General features: G+C 39.0%; 1 protein-coding gene across 2 annotated transcripts in view; it reads right to left on the reverse strand.

Annotated features, from left to right (window-relative positions):
- LOC131251245 (histone deacetylase 9) overlaps window positions 1-17,135 on the reverse strand; it is an 81,786-nt gene that overhangs the window by 30,716 nt on the left and 33,935 nt on the right. For both annotated transcript variants that reach the window (XR_009173686.1, XM_058251861.1), the window contains exons 4-6: window positions 7,987-8,061; window positions 7,693-7,912; window positions 7,532-7,595 (exon numbers count right to left, since the gene is read on the reverse strand). Coding sequence is in view for 1 of the 2 variants with exons in the window: in XM_058251861.1 (XP_058107844.1) it covers window positions 7,532-7,595; window positions 7,693-7,912; window positions 7,987-8,061 (359 nt within the window). In the remaining variant the exon portion in view is untranslated. The remainder of the gene's footprint in view (window positions 1-7,531; window positions 7,596-7,692; window positions 7,913-7,986; window positions 8,062-17,135) is intronic.

Raw genomic sequence — 17,135 nt, forward strand, 5'->3', positions numbered from 1 at the left:
GAAATTGGATGGGTGTATGGACATGGAAAAAATGCATCCACTCCAAACGAAACAAGGTAAAATCACTGCATCCTTTCTCTATCTTCAACAGCTACATCGTAGAACAGCAAGTTACAGTTGCCCCAGAAGGCCTGAACTTCATAATAGAATACATCAAATGTGGAAGTACGAAAAATTCTCTCCCGTTGTTCATATAATAGACACACAGGAGACCCTACAGTCATCATGTTAGAACACGCACAATATCAATATAATCAGATTGATAAGGGTGTGGTAATAAATAAATAAATAACTATTTTCCACAGCAAACATGATTCCAGAAACAACATATGGATATGGTACTTTCAGTTCAAGGATATAAAGGAAGCTTTCAGACTTTTTTACGTTGAATGAATATAGCTGAATGAGCATTGGAAAAATAATCAGAGTATCAATTTTCTCATCATCATAGCCTTGTCTCATCGATTTCAGGAACAGCCTTATCAATCTTGGTTCACCAATCTCAAGATTCAAAATAGAACTCATATGATTTTCTTGGAAAAGGTTTAAAGACCGGCTGCCAAGCTGAAATCAGACCCCCTTTACCTGGGCTTCATACCAGCTGGCGTGTCGCCACCAGACAAAGTGCATACACTAACTAAAAATAAAGCAAAAGGTCCATCTTCATTACGTCTCCCGTTCTTTATAGATTATGGTGCCCATACAAATCGGTATGATCTTCATGAAGTACAAATAGATCACCATTCATCACATCATCACCACCACCATCATCATCTTCGCCTTTCTCCTAGTCAATGATTTTTGTATCGATATCACACCATGTATCGGACACACCCATAGGATACGAAATATCGTGGGAAACATCAGGAAATATCGCATAATGTATCAGTCTGAGGGAAAGATTGGGGAAATTTCAGAAAAATGGTGGAATTTTTCAGTGGAACTTTAGAAGATGTTAAAACACACATGATCACACACTTAGAAATCAAAACATTGAAACACTATAAACGACACTTTTCCATTGTTTAGGGAACAAAACTATGCGTTGCCATCCATAATTGATGCAATAATATCCGTAAAATGAGCTCATATCATTCAAATGTCATAAAATACAAGCAATAAAACAAATAATTCCCCAAAAACTAGAGAAAAATATATACAGACACCTCGGTCTCATATCCACATGGAGTTACCCTAATTGAGATTGTCTATTATGTTTGGCAAAATATTAGATTAAGCATCAAGGACAAACTTTCTGTTTGCCTGTGTCAAGAGGGTACATGTAATCACCAACACCCTTCTTAATCAATTGCATTTTCAGCATTGCAATGTAGCAAAGGGAGGGAAATTTGCGAGTGAGATAAATTGAGGGGAAAAAATATGCATCCCAATTATAGATTCACCACTCCTGCTTAATTGCCACAATTAGAGAAAAAAAATCCAATCATGAACTCTTGGTCCTGCATGGCATTGTCAGATATCGTGGGAAATATTGCAGATATAGCAGGAAATATCGCAGATATCATATATATCACGATATATCATCATGTATTGACAATGTTATAAACAACACGTGGGACTGCAATCATACACCCATCTTTTGTATCAGTAAAATGCAATATACAAAACCTCAGCCGATATCACCGATACCTTGAACCCTGTCCCTAGTATTTTGGAGTTGGCTTTTGAATGGTAGATTGGCAAAAGTTTTATGAAACTCCTACCAAAAATCAATCTTTTCTCTTTTACTCTGACCTTAAACCGGCCTTTTCAGAGGACCAGACGCTTACGTTGAGATTTAAGACCACTTACATGCCAACACTGCCAGTCCCACCCTTCACTGACTCCCAACGCAACTATAATGATGGGGACATCACTCGCACACGCGCGCGCACGCCACCCCCTACGCACGTATGCCAGAAGAAGGATGACCCCACCATCGATCTAGATCGATGACGATGTTCAGGGAGGGCCTCCCAGTTAGGAGACGAAGTTTTGACTCAAAAGAGTGGGCCCGACAATCAAGAAAAGCCCACCATGGGATCTCATGATCGTAGCCCACTAGTCGAATTGATCTCATATTTTAGGTTTTGCTTATTGTTATTATTTAGAACATCATGAACGCTTTAGATTTCTTTGTTTGGTTTTTATTTTAGTTTACTTCATCGCCGAGTAATAGGTTGCGCACATGGCGCGAGTTTTTGGGTATAGGGTTTTCCTATAAATAGGCACCCCTTGTAGTTCTTTTGATTCATTGAAGATTAATAAAAATTCTATGTTTTCCTACTCTCTGAGTTGTGAAGCCTAATTGGGTGCAAAGCCCTCCCTTCTTCGAAGGGTTAACTACCGTGGTGCGAAGCCACATCTATCCCGCCTCCATCCATCGTCATCTCTATTACTCGTCTTATACCATCCATCCTTTCTAAATCCCATAATCATCTGCACTACAAATTTGTCCCTTATTGCATCAAATTTCCTCTCTTCAATAGATTTGCAGAATCTGGCCCTACAGGAGGGCTGAAACTTCGACGGAGCACCATGCCCAGGCCGTAGCTCGGATCGACATGAAATTTGGAGGTTTTAAAGCCCAAGCCTAGCCGACCAACTCCATGGAGACAATTTTTGGGTACATGGGCCCCATACACGTGCGGCCGATCACCAGCACACATGCGTCAGGTCCCACTCGTGGTCCGCACATGACAGTTATCTTTTGGTTCAAGGTTCCCTCTCATTTACTCTCTCGTATTTGTTTTTTCATAAATCGTAACCCTAGATGGTCCTAAATCCCCAAATTCTATCCCTATTCTCACCCTAGGATTTCCTGAATTGAAATTGGTAAATCCCTTGGATTAGGGTTTGATTACTATGCATGTGTGGATGATTATTTCTTATCTTTGAGCATCGTTTGGTTCATAAATTTTATTGATCTAGGCCTACCATGTGTAGGCCTGGACCCACATAGATTCTCCTTAATTGAATGTTTGGACTTTTGTGTGGGATGTGGAATTTTTATGTTATTTGTTTCTGAATTAGTATGATCTAAGCCTGAAATCTTGCATATCATCTTTAAATTTCATGTCCTACATCAAATTTGGTATCAAAGCTTAGGGTTCTTATAGGGGAATGCATTACATGTTTAGGGTTTAGTTGTTTATGTCCATTACGCATCAATTCTCATCATATATGGCTGTTTAGAGGTCCATAAACCCTGACATAAGCTGCTGAAATTTTCTGTTATACCCTTATTTGAATTATTTTAGAAATTAACATAGCTTTCTATTTCTAGGTTTAGAAACTTTCCTTTTCTGTTTTTTAGAAACTAATTTTTTAGAAACTTTCTTAATCTGTTTTTAAAAACTAATTTCGTTTCCTTTTTTCTTTTTTAGAAACTAGTTTACTTTCCTTTTTCTTTTTAGAAACTAACTTACTTTCTATCCTTAGAAACTTTCCTTTTTCTTTTTTTAGAAACTAGGTTGTTTTTTCAAAAAAAACTTTCCTAATTTGTTTTTTTTTTTTTTTGAAACTTTCCTAATTTGTTTTTTTAGAAACTTTCCTAATTTGTTTTTAGAAACTTTCCTTTTTTTTCGTTTTTAGAAACTAGGTTGCTTTTTTAGAAACTTTCCTAATTTGTTTTTTTTAAGAAACTTTCCTAATTTGTTTTTAGAAACTTTCCTTTTTTCGTTTTTAGAAAATAGGTTGTTTTTTTAGAAACTTTCCTTTTTCGTTTTTAGAAACTAGGTTGTTTCTTAAAAAATAAAAATTTAAAAAATTTTAAAAAAAAATAAAAAAAAACTTTGTTATATTTTAACAACTATATTGCTGAATTTTGGTTTGCACCCTACACTAAACATGGAACTACAGCTAGAGTCACTAAATAAGTTGTCCCAGCAAATCGAGTCTTTGGATAAGCGCTTGGAAATGGACCAATGTTTTGAACAACTTGATGTGTGCATTACCCAACTAAAGACCATTGCTAGGACAAACCCCACCATTGGGGTAGATGTCCAATCTCAGGCAGGTGGCCTGAAGGATAGACCAATGAATGGAGTTGGTCAAGGAATCAATTATGGGCATGCACCCGTGCACCCACCCCATGAGGGACATCAAGACCACTATTTTGAGGGGCACAACATGTGTAGCCTTGTGGCTGGAGAGAGTGCACCAAAGGCTAGTGTAGAGTTACCCACTGAGGCCATTCCGGTAATGAATGAGTTACGTGATGTCTTTCCTGATGATCTACCGGAGTCTCCCTCTAGGAGGGATATAAAGCACACCAGAACATGGGACACCGTAATACCTACAACCGAGTTTGTGTTTAATAGTTCTGTCGATAGGTCCACAGGTCTCAGTCCTTATGAAGTCGTTACTATTTATAAACCTGGGAAACCTATTGATCTTGTCCTTATGTCATTGTCCCATAGGGCGTCAAAGCCTACAGAGTCTTTTGCGTATCACATTCATTCATGGCATCAAGAAATCAGGCATAAGATCACTACTAGTAATGAACATTACAAATTTTCTGCAAACTAACATAAACGTTTCAAAGAATTCAATATTGGAGACTGTGATAGTCCGCATCAGGACCGAGCGATACCCTCCGGGAGCCGTTCGTAAGTTACACGCGCGTAACGCTAGACCCTTTAAAATTATAAAACGAAAGTCTCAATGTGTATGAGGTAGATCTTCCACCTTCCATGGTAATTAGTTTCACATTCAATGTGGAGGATCTAGTTACTTTTCAGGGGACCACTGATACTTTGCCCGGCCCTTCGTCCACCCATCCTAATTCCCCATATTTATCCCTTGAACCATGGCCCCTTTCCGACCCATTTTCCCAGCATCTACCTCTCATACCTACTCTTCTTGACCTTTTTTCTCAGCCTCTACCTCCCATACCTACCCTTCCCGACCCATTTTTCCAGCCTCTACGTCTTATACCTACCCGTCCCGACCTTTCTTCCCAGCTTCTACCTCCCATACCTACTCGTTCCGACCCATTTTCCTAGCCTCTACCTCTCATACCTACTCTTCCTGACCTTTCTTCCCAGCCTCTGCCTCCCATACATATCCTTCACACACCCAGAGAGGAAACAGATGATATCCTGGACCATCAGATAGTTTCAACATCGGACAGCGGATTTCAGAAGTACCTGGTAAAATGGAAGTCACGCCCAGCTTCAGACAACACGTGACTCATTGAGGAGGAGCTTCAAAGACTTGATCCTGACATCCTGGAGCGGTTCAGGAGTTTTATTTCGCCAGTGGCGAAATCTTCACAGTCGGGGAGAATTGATGAGGACATCACGCGCACATGCGCACGCACATCGCCCCCTATGCACGTACACCAGGAGGACCCCACCATCGATCTAGATCAATAACGATGTCGAGGGAAGGCCTCCTAGTTAGAAGACGAAGTTTTGATTCAAAAGAGTAGGCCCGACAATCAAGAAAAGCTCACCATGGGATCTCATGATCATATCCCACTAGTCGGATTGATTTTATATTTCAGGTTTTGCTTATTGTTATTATTTAGAACATCGTGAACGCTTTAGATTTCTTTGTTTGGTTTTTATTTTAGTTTACTTCATCGTCAAGTAATAGATTGCGCACATGGCGCGAGTTTTTGGGTATAGGGTTTTCCTATAAACAGGCACCCCTTGTAGTTCTTTTGATTCATTGAAGATTAATAAAAATTCTGCGTTTTCCTACTCTCTGAGTTGTGAAGCCTAATTAGGTGCAAAGCCCTCCCTTCTTCGAAGGGTTAACTACCGTAGTGCGAAGCCACATCTATCCCGATTCACCTCCATCCATCACCATCTCTATTACCCGTCTTATATCATCCACCCTTCTCATCTCCCATAATCATCTGCGCTACAAATTTGTCCCTTATTGCATTAAATTCCCTCTCTTCAACAAATTTGCAGAATCTCGCCCTGCAGGAGGGCTAAAACTTCGCCGGAGCACCACGCCCAGGCCGTAGCTCGGATCGACGTAAAATTTGGGGGTTTTGAAGCCCAAGCCTGGCCGACCAACCCCAAGGAGACGATTTTTGGGTACGTGGGCCCCACATACATGCAGCCGATCACCAGCGCACGTGCGTCAGGTCCCACTCGTGGTCAGCACATGACAGCTATCTTTTGGTTCAAGGTTCCCTCTCATTTACTCTCTCGTATTTGTTTTTTCATAAACCTTAATCCTAGATGGTCCTAAATCCCCAAATTCTATCCCTATTCTCACCCTAGGATTTCCTGAATTGAAATTGGTAAATCCCTTGGATTAGGGGCTGATTACTATGCATGTGTGGATGATTATTTCTTATCTTTGAGCATCGTTTGGTTCATAAATTTTATTGATCCAACCCTATCATGTGTAGGCCTGGACCCGCATAGATTCCCCTTAATTGAATGCTTGGACTTTTGTGTGGGATGTGGAATTTTTATGTTATTGTTTCTAAATTAGTATAATCTAAGCCTGAATTCTTGCATATCATCTTTAAATTTCATGTCCTGCATCTTATAACATGCAGCCCCCAAAGGCCGAGCAAGCAAGGTAAGGCCGTCAAGGACAGTTGGGGAGCAAACCTCTATGCACGAAGGCAGGCGAATGTACCTCCGTTAGACCAAAGGTGGAAAGGAGATGATCAAGTAGATAGCAGCAGCAAATGGTAGGGAGCCACTGATACATGTTTTACCAAACACTACCCTCAAGCCCGACACAGCAGTTTAGCATAACTATTGTGCATTGTCCGGGAAACAGAAATAAATAAATAATGGGATTTCTTCTTCTTTATGTACCAGTACTGCCATGAGACCAAAAGTGGAACGGACACTCTCAAGCAGTTGCCTGCAGGGAATAGCATGGAGCCAATGATACCTCTTTACCAAACATCACTCACATGCCCAACCTGCACCATAGCACCATTCACATTCCCAACACTGAACTTTAGCCCTAAATACTATCATTATCTGGGAAATAGGTAAGTAAATAATTAAAACAACAAACGGGATTTCTTCTTCTGAATATACCACCATCAAACCAGTGGTTATGACGTACTCAAGTAGTTGGCTAACAAGATGGAGTTTTAACCATCAAAGCCACATCTTAATATGAGTACCATGGTTGTAATAGAACATGCAAGGTGTACTCTTGCATTAAAATATGAGAAAATCAAAACCCTACGTACCACATATCATACCACCTAAAAGAAACTAACTCAAATGCAATCTTTTCTTTTCTTTTCTTTTCTTTTCTTTTCTCTTTTTTTTTTCTTTTTTTTCCTTTTTAGAGAAGAAAGAACAGAATGGCATTGTGAAGTTCCCATCAAGGGCGCATTTTCTTCATGTGAGCACCATGGTTGTAACAGATCATGTGAGCAATGCAAGCAAATCTAACAAATATGTTTGGAACTCGGAGCCCTATTTACCAAATAAAGTAGCATCTAAAAGAAATTAACTAACATGCAATGAAAGATTCAACATTTCACCATCAGTTAAAAGCATGTAAATATGATCACAACAGAATGCAAAATTACCTTAACATCACCTGTGCCAGGAAAGAACATATCACCATACTTGTGAAAGCTAACAGTCATCACCCTGTCACATGGTAGGGTCATCTGAGTTCTAGAAAAGTTTGTGATTGATAATGTCAATAAATACATGTTTACACTTCAAAATAAACCACAATAAATACCTATCAGTGAAATAGAAGGCTTCTTCAACTCCATCACCGTGATGCACATCTATATCGATATATAAAACACGAGCATGATACTTGAGGAGCTCTAGAATTCCCAAGACTAAATCATTGATATAACAAAACCCAGATGCCTCACACTTCTTTGCATGATGTAAACCCCCAGCCCAATTTATGGCAATGTCACAGAGTTGATTGTTCAATCTGCGAGCAGCATCTGCACAAGTAATTAGGTTTGTTAAGAGAAACTCAATGTAACCAACATTACGTGCCAAGCTCAGCTGAAATTACCAATTGTGCCACCGGCATAAATTTGACAAAACTCAAACAAGTTCTCAAACACAGGGCAATCCTCGCCAAGGTTATCTGCAAAATAAGAAGTTTTATGGTAATCAATCTTCCAAAGTGAAAATAACAAAGAGCAAAACTGAGGATTGAGAAACTCAATCGAGTACTCAAAACTTCCAAGTTGACTCTGCACTATCAAGTTTAGGGGGTAACAAAGTTTCCAGAAAACTTTCTTAATGCTACTGAAAATTTTATTAGCAAGCAATGTGACAAATGTCGCCGAGATTATGAAATCTCATGAAATTATCCTGAAAAATCAAATAAACAATGTTATTGTAGGATTTTCGAAATATAGCATTTTTTTATTTTTCACAAGATTATCGTGAAATTAATGCAGAATTATTTAAAATTTAACAAATTCATTATATAATTATATATTCTAATTGTTAAAATTATTTATTAATTTATAATAAGTATTCTTTTATTTCTATATTTTTAGCGAGATTAATATCGTGAGAAAAACCATAAAATTTGAAGATATTCCAAGAAATTCCCCAACCGAGAAATTTCCGATAACAAGATTTGTCACTATGTTAGCAAGGGAAAAAAAAAAAAAAACCTACAACTCAGTCAAGGAGAAACAAGGTTCCGATTATAAGTAACCCTTTTGTCACTCCCTCTTTCAAGGGAAATAGACACCCTGTTCAGGTCCCTCAAGACAGGATACAATACAATTTAGGTTGGAAACAAGATCTCTAATTTCAGCTAGAACAAATGATAACTTCAACAAAACCCAAACTTGATCAAGTATTCAATCAGGCTCTGACAAAATCCAAGTCAGACTAAAATGTATAAGCCAGATTCATTGCTACCAAATGGTTCCACAAATATATACAGCACAAAAATCCCAGGATGTGCTTTTTCTCTCTTTTCCATATATTAGAAAACTGAACATAAAATAAATCAACATAAAGCAAAGTTTGGAGCTTCGACAGATAACATTCAAATGCTTGTTATTAAAACAGATGGAATTCAGCTCTTAACATTAGGATTCAGATCCTACAATGATGCAGATCCACGGCCCACTCAGGCCCACTATAGGGCCCAGCACACTTAGGCCCATTGTCTAGCCGAACAAGATGTAGGCTTGGAGCCCCCCATAGGCCCAACATGTGCTGATTTTTCAATTGTAATTGAGAATTATAATTTACTATTTTTGGGAGATATGAGAAGCTGATTTAAAGATGTGATAGAGTATGTAATTGATAAGATTGAAGATATGGGCTGGTTTTAGAAAATATAATTACTTTCCATGTTTGTTTTTTATTAGACTTTTACCATATTAAGGAAGATTAGATTGGTTTGTAATAAATTATGATTGATTTGAAACCAATCTCTTAGTTGGCGGGGGGGGGGGGATTTTCATTAAAGATTCATCTAGGATCTACAAAAGGGGTGGTGGTGGAGTTTGTCATTTAAATATTTTTCTAACTGTGAGTTTTCTTAAAGTTTTTGTAAGAGAGGATGGTTGATATCAATAAAGTTCTCACCCTCTCTACTCCATGTTTTTGTGGGGTTATAGTTTTTTTAAATTTTTTGCAATTTGGGTATCAAGATCTCATTGACTTGATGAACAGGTTGCACCATTTTGGTAACAAAACGGGTGATTGTTGGGGAACTGTCAACTCTACATTATCTCCTAATGGCTTCGAATGAGGTGACATAAGAAGCGAGTGTGCAATTAATCCAATTGATCCACATCCTCACAGAGCAAGTAGATCAACTCACGTATGCAGTAGGCAATCTCACTAATGAAGTGGGAGAGCTCTGACGTGGAGGGAATCTAGACACCGAAGTTGGAGCATGCAGACACGTGGGGGAAGGTCCACACTAAGGGCTTGTTTGGGCAGTGGGATTAGAAGGGATTAGGTGGGATGGGATTCATCTGGTCCTGTGCCAATTCCACTCCATGTTTGGGAAGAATGGAAAAGCTTGGAATTAGATTAGAATGATTTGCATGGGGTCCCGTGCCAATTTCATTCAATGTTAGCAAGTTGTGTAGGTCCCACCATGATGTGTGGGCTATATCGACATAGTCCACCCATTTTTCGAGATTATTTTAGAGCATGGGCCAAAAAATCAGGTAAATCTAAAGCTCAAGTGGACCCCACCATAGAAAGCAACGGGGATTGAATACTTACCGTTGAAAACTTCTTTGAGGCCACATAAGTTTTGGATCTACCTCATTTTTAGGCCCATGCCATAAAATGAGGTTACAAAACAAATGAACGGTTTAGATATAACACGTGTGTTATTCTCAATAATTTCAAATGATGGTGGGTATATCCATTCAATGTACCACGGTATTACTAACAAAGCATGGCATTAATCTTATCCCATGACTGCAGGGGACAATCCCTGCCATGGGTAATAATTATGTTTTTTGAATCCCATCCCACCTAATCCCTTCTAATCCCACCGCCCAAACCCGCCCTAAAGTCCTAGGCAACAGCGGGCAACCCTGGCTTATGAAGGCACCAATGATCGAATCCTTCGATTGTTAGAATGTGACAAAAAACCTGAAATTGAAGTAGAAATTCCAGAAACGACAAAGAGATTCATAAAGTCAAAGGAAAAAAAATTGACATTTGAAGGTGATCGATGCATTAACGTTGGAACTACACTTAAATGCACCGATGGATCAATTGATGGATCCAATGATAGTGACAGACACATTGATAGACATGCAAGTGGGTCTTAATACACAATTTGAAACACCTTTGCAAAAGATAACTATGGCATGAAAAACAAGACAAATGTTTCAGGATCCATGAAGAACTTTAAAGTTACAACAAACAAGTTGGCACCCACAAAAGCATAGGAGAAAAGGACATCATCTACAGTGGACCCCAACAAAGGTTGTGTGAAGCTGATGCTTAGGGTTACACCATCAACTTCCACCAAAGAAGAATATGATTCATCCGTAAAGGTATTACAAGTTTAAAGATTAACATTGGTTTCTAACTCGGGGTTGAGTTCTTTCGAAACTGGGGAGAATTGATGCAAGCCCACAACCCACTTGGGCCCGTCTAGGCCCACTATAGGGCCTAACCCACTTAGGACCATCTAGGCCCACTTTAGGGCCTAGCCCACTACTTGGTCCAACAAGACATAGGCTCATAGCCCACCGTAGGACCAACATGTGCTGATTTTTCGACTATTTATTTACAGATTAGGAGGCCTATAATTCGCTATTTATGGGAGATAATGAGGAGCTGATTTAAAGATCTACCTGAGGATGCAATTGATATGATTGAAGAAATGGGTTGGTTTTAGAGAAATAATTACTTTTCCATGTCTGCTTTTCATTAGGCTTTTACCATATTAAGGAAGATTAAATTGGTTTATAAAAAATTGTGATTGATTTGAAATCAGTCACTTAACTGGGGGGATCTTAATTTTTTAATTAAATAATCAATTAGAATCTATAAAAGGGCTGGTGGCGCAGGAGTTTGTCATTCGAATATTTTTCAAGTATGAGTTTCTTAAAGTTTTTGTAAGAGATAAAGGTTGATATCAATAAAGTTCTCTCCCTCTCTACTCTATTGTTCTTGTAGGTATACTTCTTTTCTTTTTTTTTGGCAATTTGAGCATATCTCATTGACTAGATAACTGGGTTGCACCATACAACTCATTTTAGAACCAAAATTAATAGCAATGCAAACCCCAATGTTAACCCTATTTGAGCGAGAGGAAAAAAAAAGATTGCACTAAAAATTATAGAAATTTAACATACATGATAATTTGGTGGTTCTAAACTGAAAGTAAAAGCAATTCAAGATCCAACTTTACCCTGTATGACTAAAAAGAAAATGCACTGAAATTTGGAATAATGCAACATATTGTGATAATTGACAACTCCAAAATTAACACTGACTTTTCCAATATATATGTCTATGCAGATCTTGGTATAGGTCATTGATACATATAAATGTTTTTAAGTGTCACAAACTCACAGAATGACTGGAGAATATTTATATGGTTCATAGGCACATGGAAATGTCAGTCCTTACCAGTGTTCAATGTATCGACGATATTGCCTGAAATATCAGTTGACATTATCAATATCATATGCTATTGATACAATCAAGGAGTCTATAACAAATATTTCCATTTTTTTTTGAAATATGAGTCTATAACAAATATTACCTTGTCTTGATGATCTTATTGTCAATACATACCACTGTACCGCGGTATATCAGCAAAGTTCCCTTTATAAAGTTACATTGTGCCAATTGATACTTGCAATATTTCACAAGCATTGACCATTAACAACATCATCGCTAGAATTTGAGAATATTTTTTTAAAGGCCATTTTGGGCTAGATTTTTTGGGAAATTGTTTGTACCTATGTTTTGACAACTCTAATAGAATTGATATCAAAAGACAATTTTGGTGGAGAAGTAGCTATCTAAGAGCAGAATTGGGCCGGTACACAATCGCTAAGAAAATTTTGATTTTAGCTATTTTCTTTTTTAAAGATAAAGGGACATTATTAAGAAGGTACCGAGATGGCATCAAAAGGCTTACAACCCTATCTAGCAAAAAGTACAAAATTACCTTTCAAAAGCACATTACAAGAAGCCCACTCGCTATAAAGGACTTCACCCTACGAATGACAAAATCAACATCCTTTTCAAAATCATTGAAACATCTCCAATTCCCCTTCCCAAAATAAACCAAAAGGCCGCTATGATCGCCATTTGCCATTCCACACCAGATAACTTCGGTAGACAAACCCCATGGCACTCCATTAATAGGTTATCCACCGAATCAGGCATGCATCACTGCAACTTGAACGCAAATAGGATAGAATTCCATACCTTCCACGAAAAAAAGTCAAATGGATGAATAGGTGATCGTCTCCTCACTGCCCTTGAATAAAGCACACATGTTCGAGATCATTCCTCACTTCCGCATATTGTCAATGGTGAGGACCCTCTTTCTACCAACGAGCCATCCAAATGCCACTACTTTCGATGGGGCACCATACCAACACAACATGGCCATCAGCGCTTGGTCCACACGTAGTGAAGAGCACAACAAAACATAGAAGGATGAAACCAAAAAGTGGCCAAACTTTCAATCCTACACACCAACCTATCTTGCTCCCCAGGGATTGGGCAAAACAACTAAATATGTTGAAGGAGAAGAAAAAGTCATCAAATTCTTCATCTAAAAGATTCTGACAACAAGGGGGCGAACACACTCCCGACGGGCCATTAACCAACAAATAATCCGCAACCGAGACATCAACATCCAACGCTAAAGAGGTCAAACCTGGAAGCTCAATTATAAATGAGAAATCCATCGCCCAAACATCCTTCTAGAATTTAATCTTTTCGTCATTCCCAACCATAAAACTAATCCCCTCCTTAATTTAGTTTTCACACTTGCAATACCCTTCCACAACCCAAACACTTGTGTACAAAGACACTTCTCTTGTCCACCATCCACCATCATCGCATCCATACTTAGAGACAATCACTCTTCTCCAAAGTGGATTTTCCACCGTCCCAAACCTCCTCCACCACTTCGCAAGAAGCGCAAAATTCAGAGCTTCCAAAACTCTTATGTTAGCACCCCCCACACTTCTCTTGTCCGCCATCCCCCATTCCCGCATCCATACTTGGAGACAATTGCTCCTCCAAAGAGAATTTACCTCCGTCCCAAAATTCCACCACCACTTCCCAAGAAGCGCAAAATTTTTTTATTTTTTTTTGTAAGGATGAAAAATATTATTAATAGGAGCAACTGCAACCCAAAAGAAAACAAAACAAATAGAAACTATACAACACGTTGGGCCCAAGAGGGACCCAAACATAGAACAAAACACGAGAACAACCCTGAAGAGCCGGAAAGAAAGGAAAGGAAAACACCTAAACAAGAGCTACCCCACCCGAAGAGATACAGAAGCCAAAAGGATGCAGAAGGGCGATCAACCCAATAGAAAAGTGAGATCAAAACCATCCATCTAAACAAGGGAAGAAGCCCATTCCTTCACCACTCTAATGATTTGAATAACCACTGAAGGAGTGAGGGAGGATGAGTTTCTGAAGCATCGGGCGTTTTGTTCTTTCCAGATTTCCCAAAGGGTAGCCAAGAGCACCATCCACCACATGGGTCTAAGAGTAATTTGAAAATGAGCATCATGCCATGTGTGGAGTAAGGAGTTGGAACTTAAGAAACAATGCAGGTCCATATGGCAGCTACATATGAGCAGTGAAGAAAGAGATGAGGAATGGATTTGACATCTCTACAACAGAGAGGGAAGATATTGTGCAGGATGCTAGGATCATTCCCCGAGGGCAAAGGTTATCGATCGTAAGAGTCCTTCATCTAGTTAGAATCCACATAAAAACTAACATCTTAGGAGGGACCTTGTAGGACCAAAAGGAGGGAAACTGAAGAAAATGTACTGGCCTCCGCAATCTGATAAGATTCCAGAAGGATTTACAAGAGAAGAGGCCCGAGATAGAGAGAGACCAACGAAGTTGATCTTACTCCCCAGAAAATTCATAGAGAAAGAAGCGCAAAATTCATAGCTTCCAAAAAAAAAAAAACTCCAGAAAACTTTCCACTTCCAACCAAGCTAATTCGAACCTAAAGGGTTGAGGCTCCCAATTGTCCACTTCAACTTCTAACAAGATAGGGCAATGATCAAAGACCAGCTTCGGCAATCCACATTGAGTCAGCAAAGGGACCTCATCCACCCATCCCGTAGAAACCAAAAATCTATTGATCTTCAACATAATAGGCCTTTCTTGCCCATTCTACCAAGTAAAATTAATCGCCCCCACTGAAAGATCAATCAACTCATGAGAATTCACACAATTAGAAAAATCGATCACACTATAAGTCAATCTGCCCCCATTGGACTTTTCTGCAGGAAATCTTGTAACAGAGAAGTCGCCGCCCATAACCCACAGGTCAACACAACGACTTCTCAAATCAAAAAGCTCCTCCCAAAACTCGGATCTTCGGCTAGCAACATTAGGCCCATAGACAGTCTTGAAGAGCCAACAAAAATCCCCCCCCAAACAGACGGGTTCCACATTAATAATGCCCCCAGAAGAACCATCTGCATTAACTGAAACCCAATCCTTACTACTATAGGCCCAAACAAAACCCAGCACCTAACTGTCACAGACAGCCAACTTGGATTCCTACACAGAAATAATTTGTGCCTTTGACCTTCTATAAATCTCTTTAACCTACCCCTTTTTTATGCAGATCACCCAGCCCTCTTACCTTCTAAGAGAGAATTATCATCAACACATTGATCTTGCCTTTCTACCCAACCAAACTCCACAAATCCCTTTCTCAGGACCATAATTAATAGAAGAAGAAAGGCTTACTAGTTCACACTAATCTCTGCTGATCTTCTAGCTTCTTACTGGAATCATCACCAAGTCCCTGGGACTACCACGTTGCAAGACAAACTTGAACAATTCATAGTAATCCTTCTCCCAATCTCCAAAGGAGACTCCAATCAAATTTACCCATGTGCGTCAAACCCTCCCTAATCCAATGCTTGCCGCAAGCAACTGAAACAAAACCCTCCACCCTTGGATCCCTTGCCTGAGTAAACGTGTCAATGCTTGCCACTCGCTAGAGGCCACCCTTGACACTCACAGACTCCACTTGAAGGGGCTTTACCTCCAGAATTTCTCACAACAACTCTTCATTGTTAGAAGAGATCACTAGAGCATTGATCTCCCGTTCAAGCGAGAAAAGTGTCATTGATCTGCCTTTATTAATTCCGAATTCCCCCCCTCGCCCCAATAGTCCCGCTTGAAGAACTTGGAGAAGTGAAAGTTTTCAGGATATAAAATTTCTTAATTTTGCACGTGTTATGAATAGAAGGGCTTGCACATGTGAGAAAAGGGGGTGAATCCTCACATATCACATGCTAGGAAATATGTTGCAATAACTCAACCACATCCCCCTCGCTCGATGACGCCTCTATCCTTGATGGAGGGTCCAACCAAGAGGAGTAGACAACAAGCCTCTAATCCAAAACACCGTCGCACTTGTCTCCTCCGTTCGATTGCTCTGATACTCCGCAAACGATTCCCAAGCCTCCAAGAATGGTTCCCGACCCTCAAATACATGGATTTGAATTCAACTTTGAAGGTAGACAAATGAAGAAATTGGGAAAATCCAAATTTATTCCGTTTTCAACCTCTTTTTCTTCTTCTTCTTTTTGAGGGGAGGGGAGGGGAGGGGAGGAGGGTTACTATTTGATCCCTAAATATGCAAATATGCATCTTTCTTTTATATTATTTTATTCTCAAATATGCAAATACGTATATTTTAACAACTCTAGAAGTATCATTGAAAAATTCCACCATTTTCCCCATGTTTCTCTAATGTTTCCCTGAATCAGCATTACATACTTTTAGACACCCATTAAAGATAAACTTATTATGTATGCATTTTTTTTTACAATTATTTAATTCCTAAATATGAAAATATTGTGTATATTAGCATTTCTCGAAGTTTTATTGAGAAATTCCACCATTTCCTTGTGTTTCCCACAGTATCAGCGATAATATCGACGATATCAATTCATGTTTCCGTATCCCCACCTAGCAACATGTAATGATACCAATACTATGAACATTGATTTCTATAACTAACTAAACATTTTTAGTTTAAAGCAATTAACACATTAACAATACATTTATGTGATGGGCCACTATTATACCTGCCCCCGTAGAGACTGGGGCAACGACTTTGAGCCCCCTTGTAACTTCATGTGGATCAACATCCAAGGTGTACATTTTATTCCATTTATTTGTCTGTGTGTATTCTTTGTGTTATGTTACTTGTATTCTATGAGATTTGAATTATATGAAATCTTTTTTATTTTGTGGATATAAGTGCGTTAATTATGGCCAATGGCCGAAATTTGTCCCCTAAAGGTGGAAAACTATCACGGATAGTTATTTTGTAATGTTTTGAGTTCCAACCGTGGCCAAGGAGTTTTCAGGCTGCCCCTGATTACTGAAGATAGAAGTCTAGGTGATGAAGGATGAAATTTCCTATCCTAGAGTGATGTTAAAAATCAGAATTTCAGATTAAATGAG

This window comes from Magnolia sinica, chromosome 1 (assembly GCF_029962835.1).
Source record: "Magnolia sinica isolate HGM2019 chromosome 1, MsV1, whole genome shotgun sequence".
NCBI classification, from domain to species: Eukaryota; Viridiplantae; Streptophyta; class Magnoliopsida; order Magnoliales; family Magnoliaceae; genus Magnolia; species Magnolia sinica.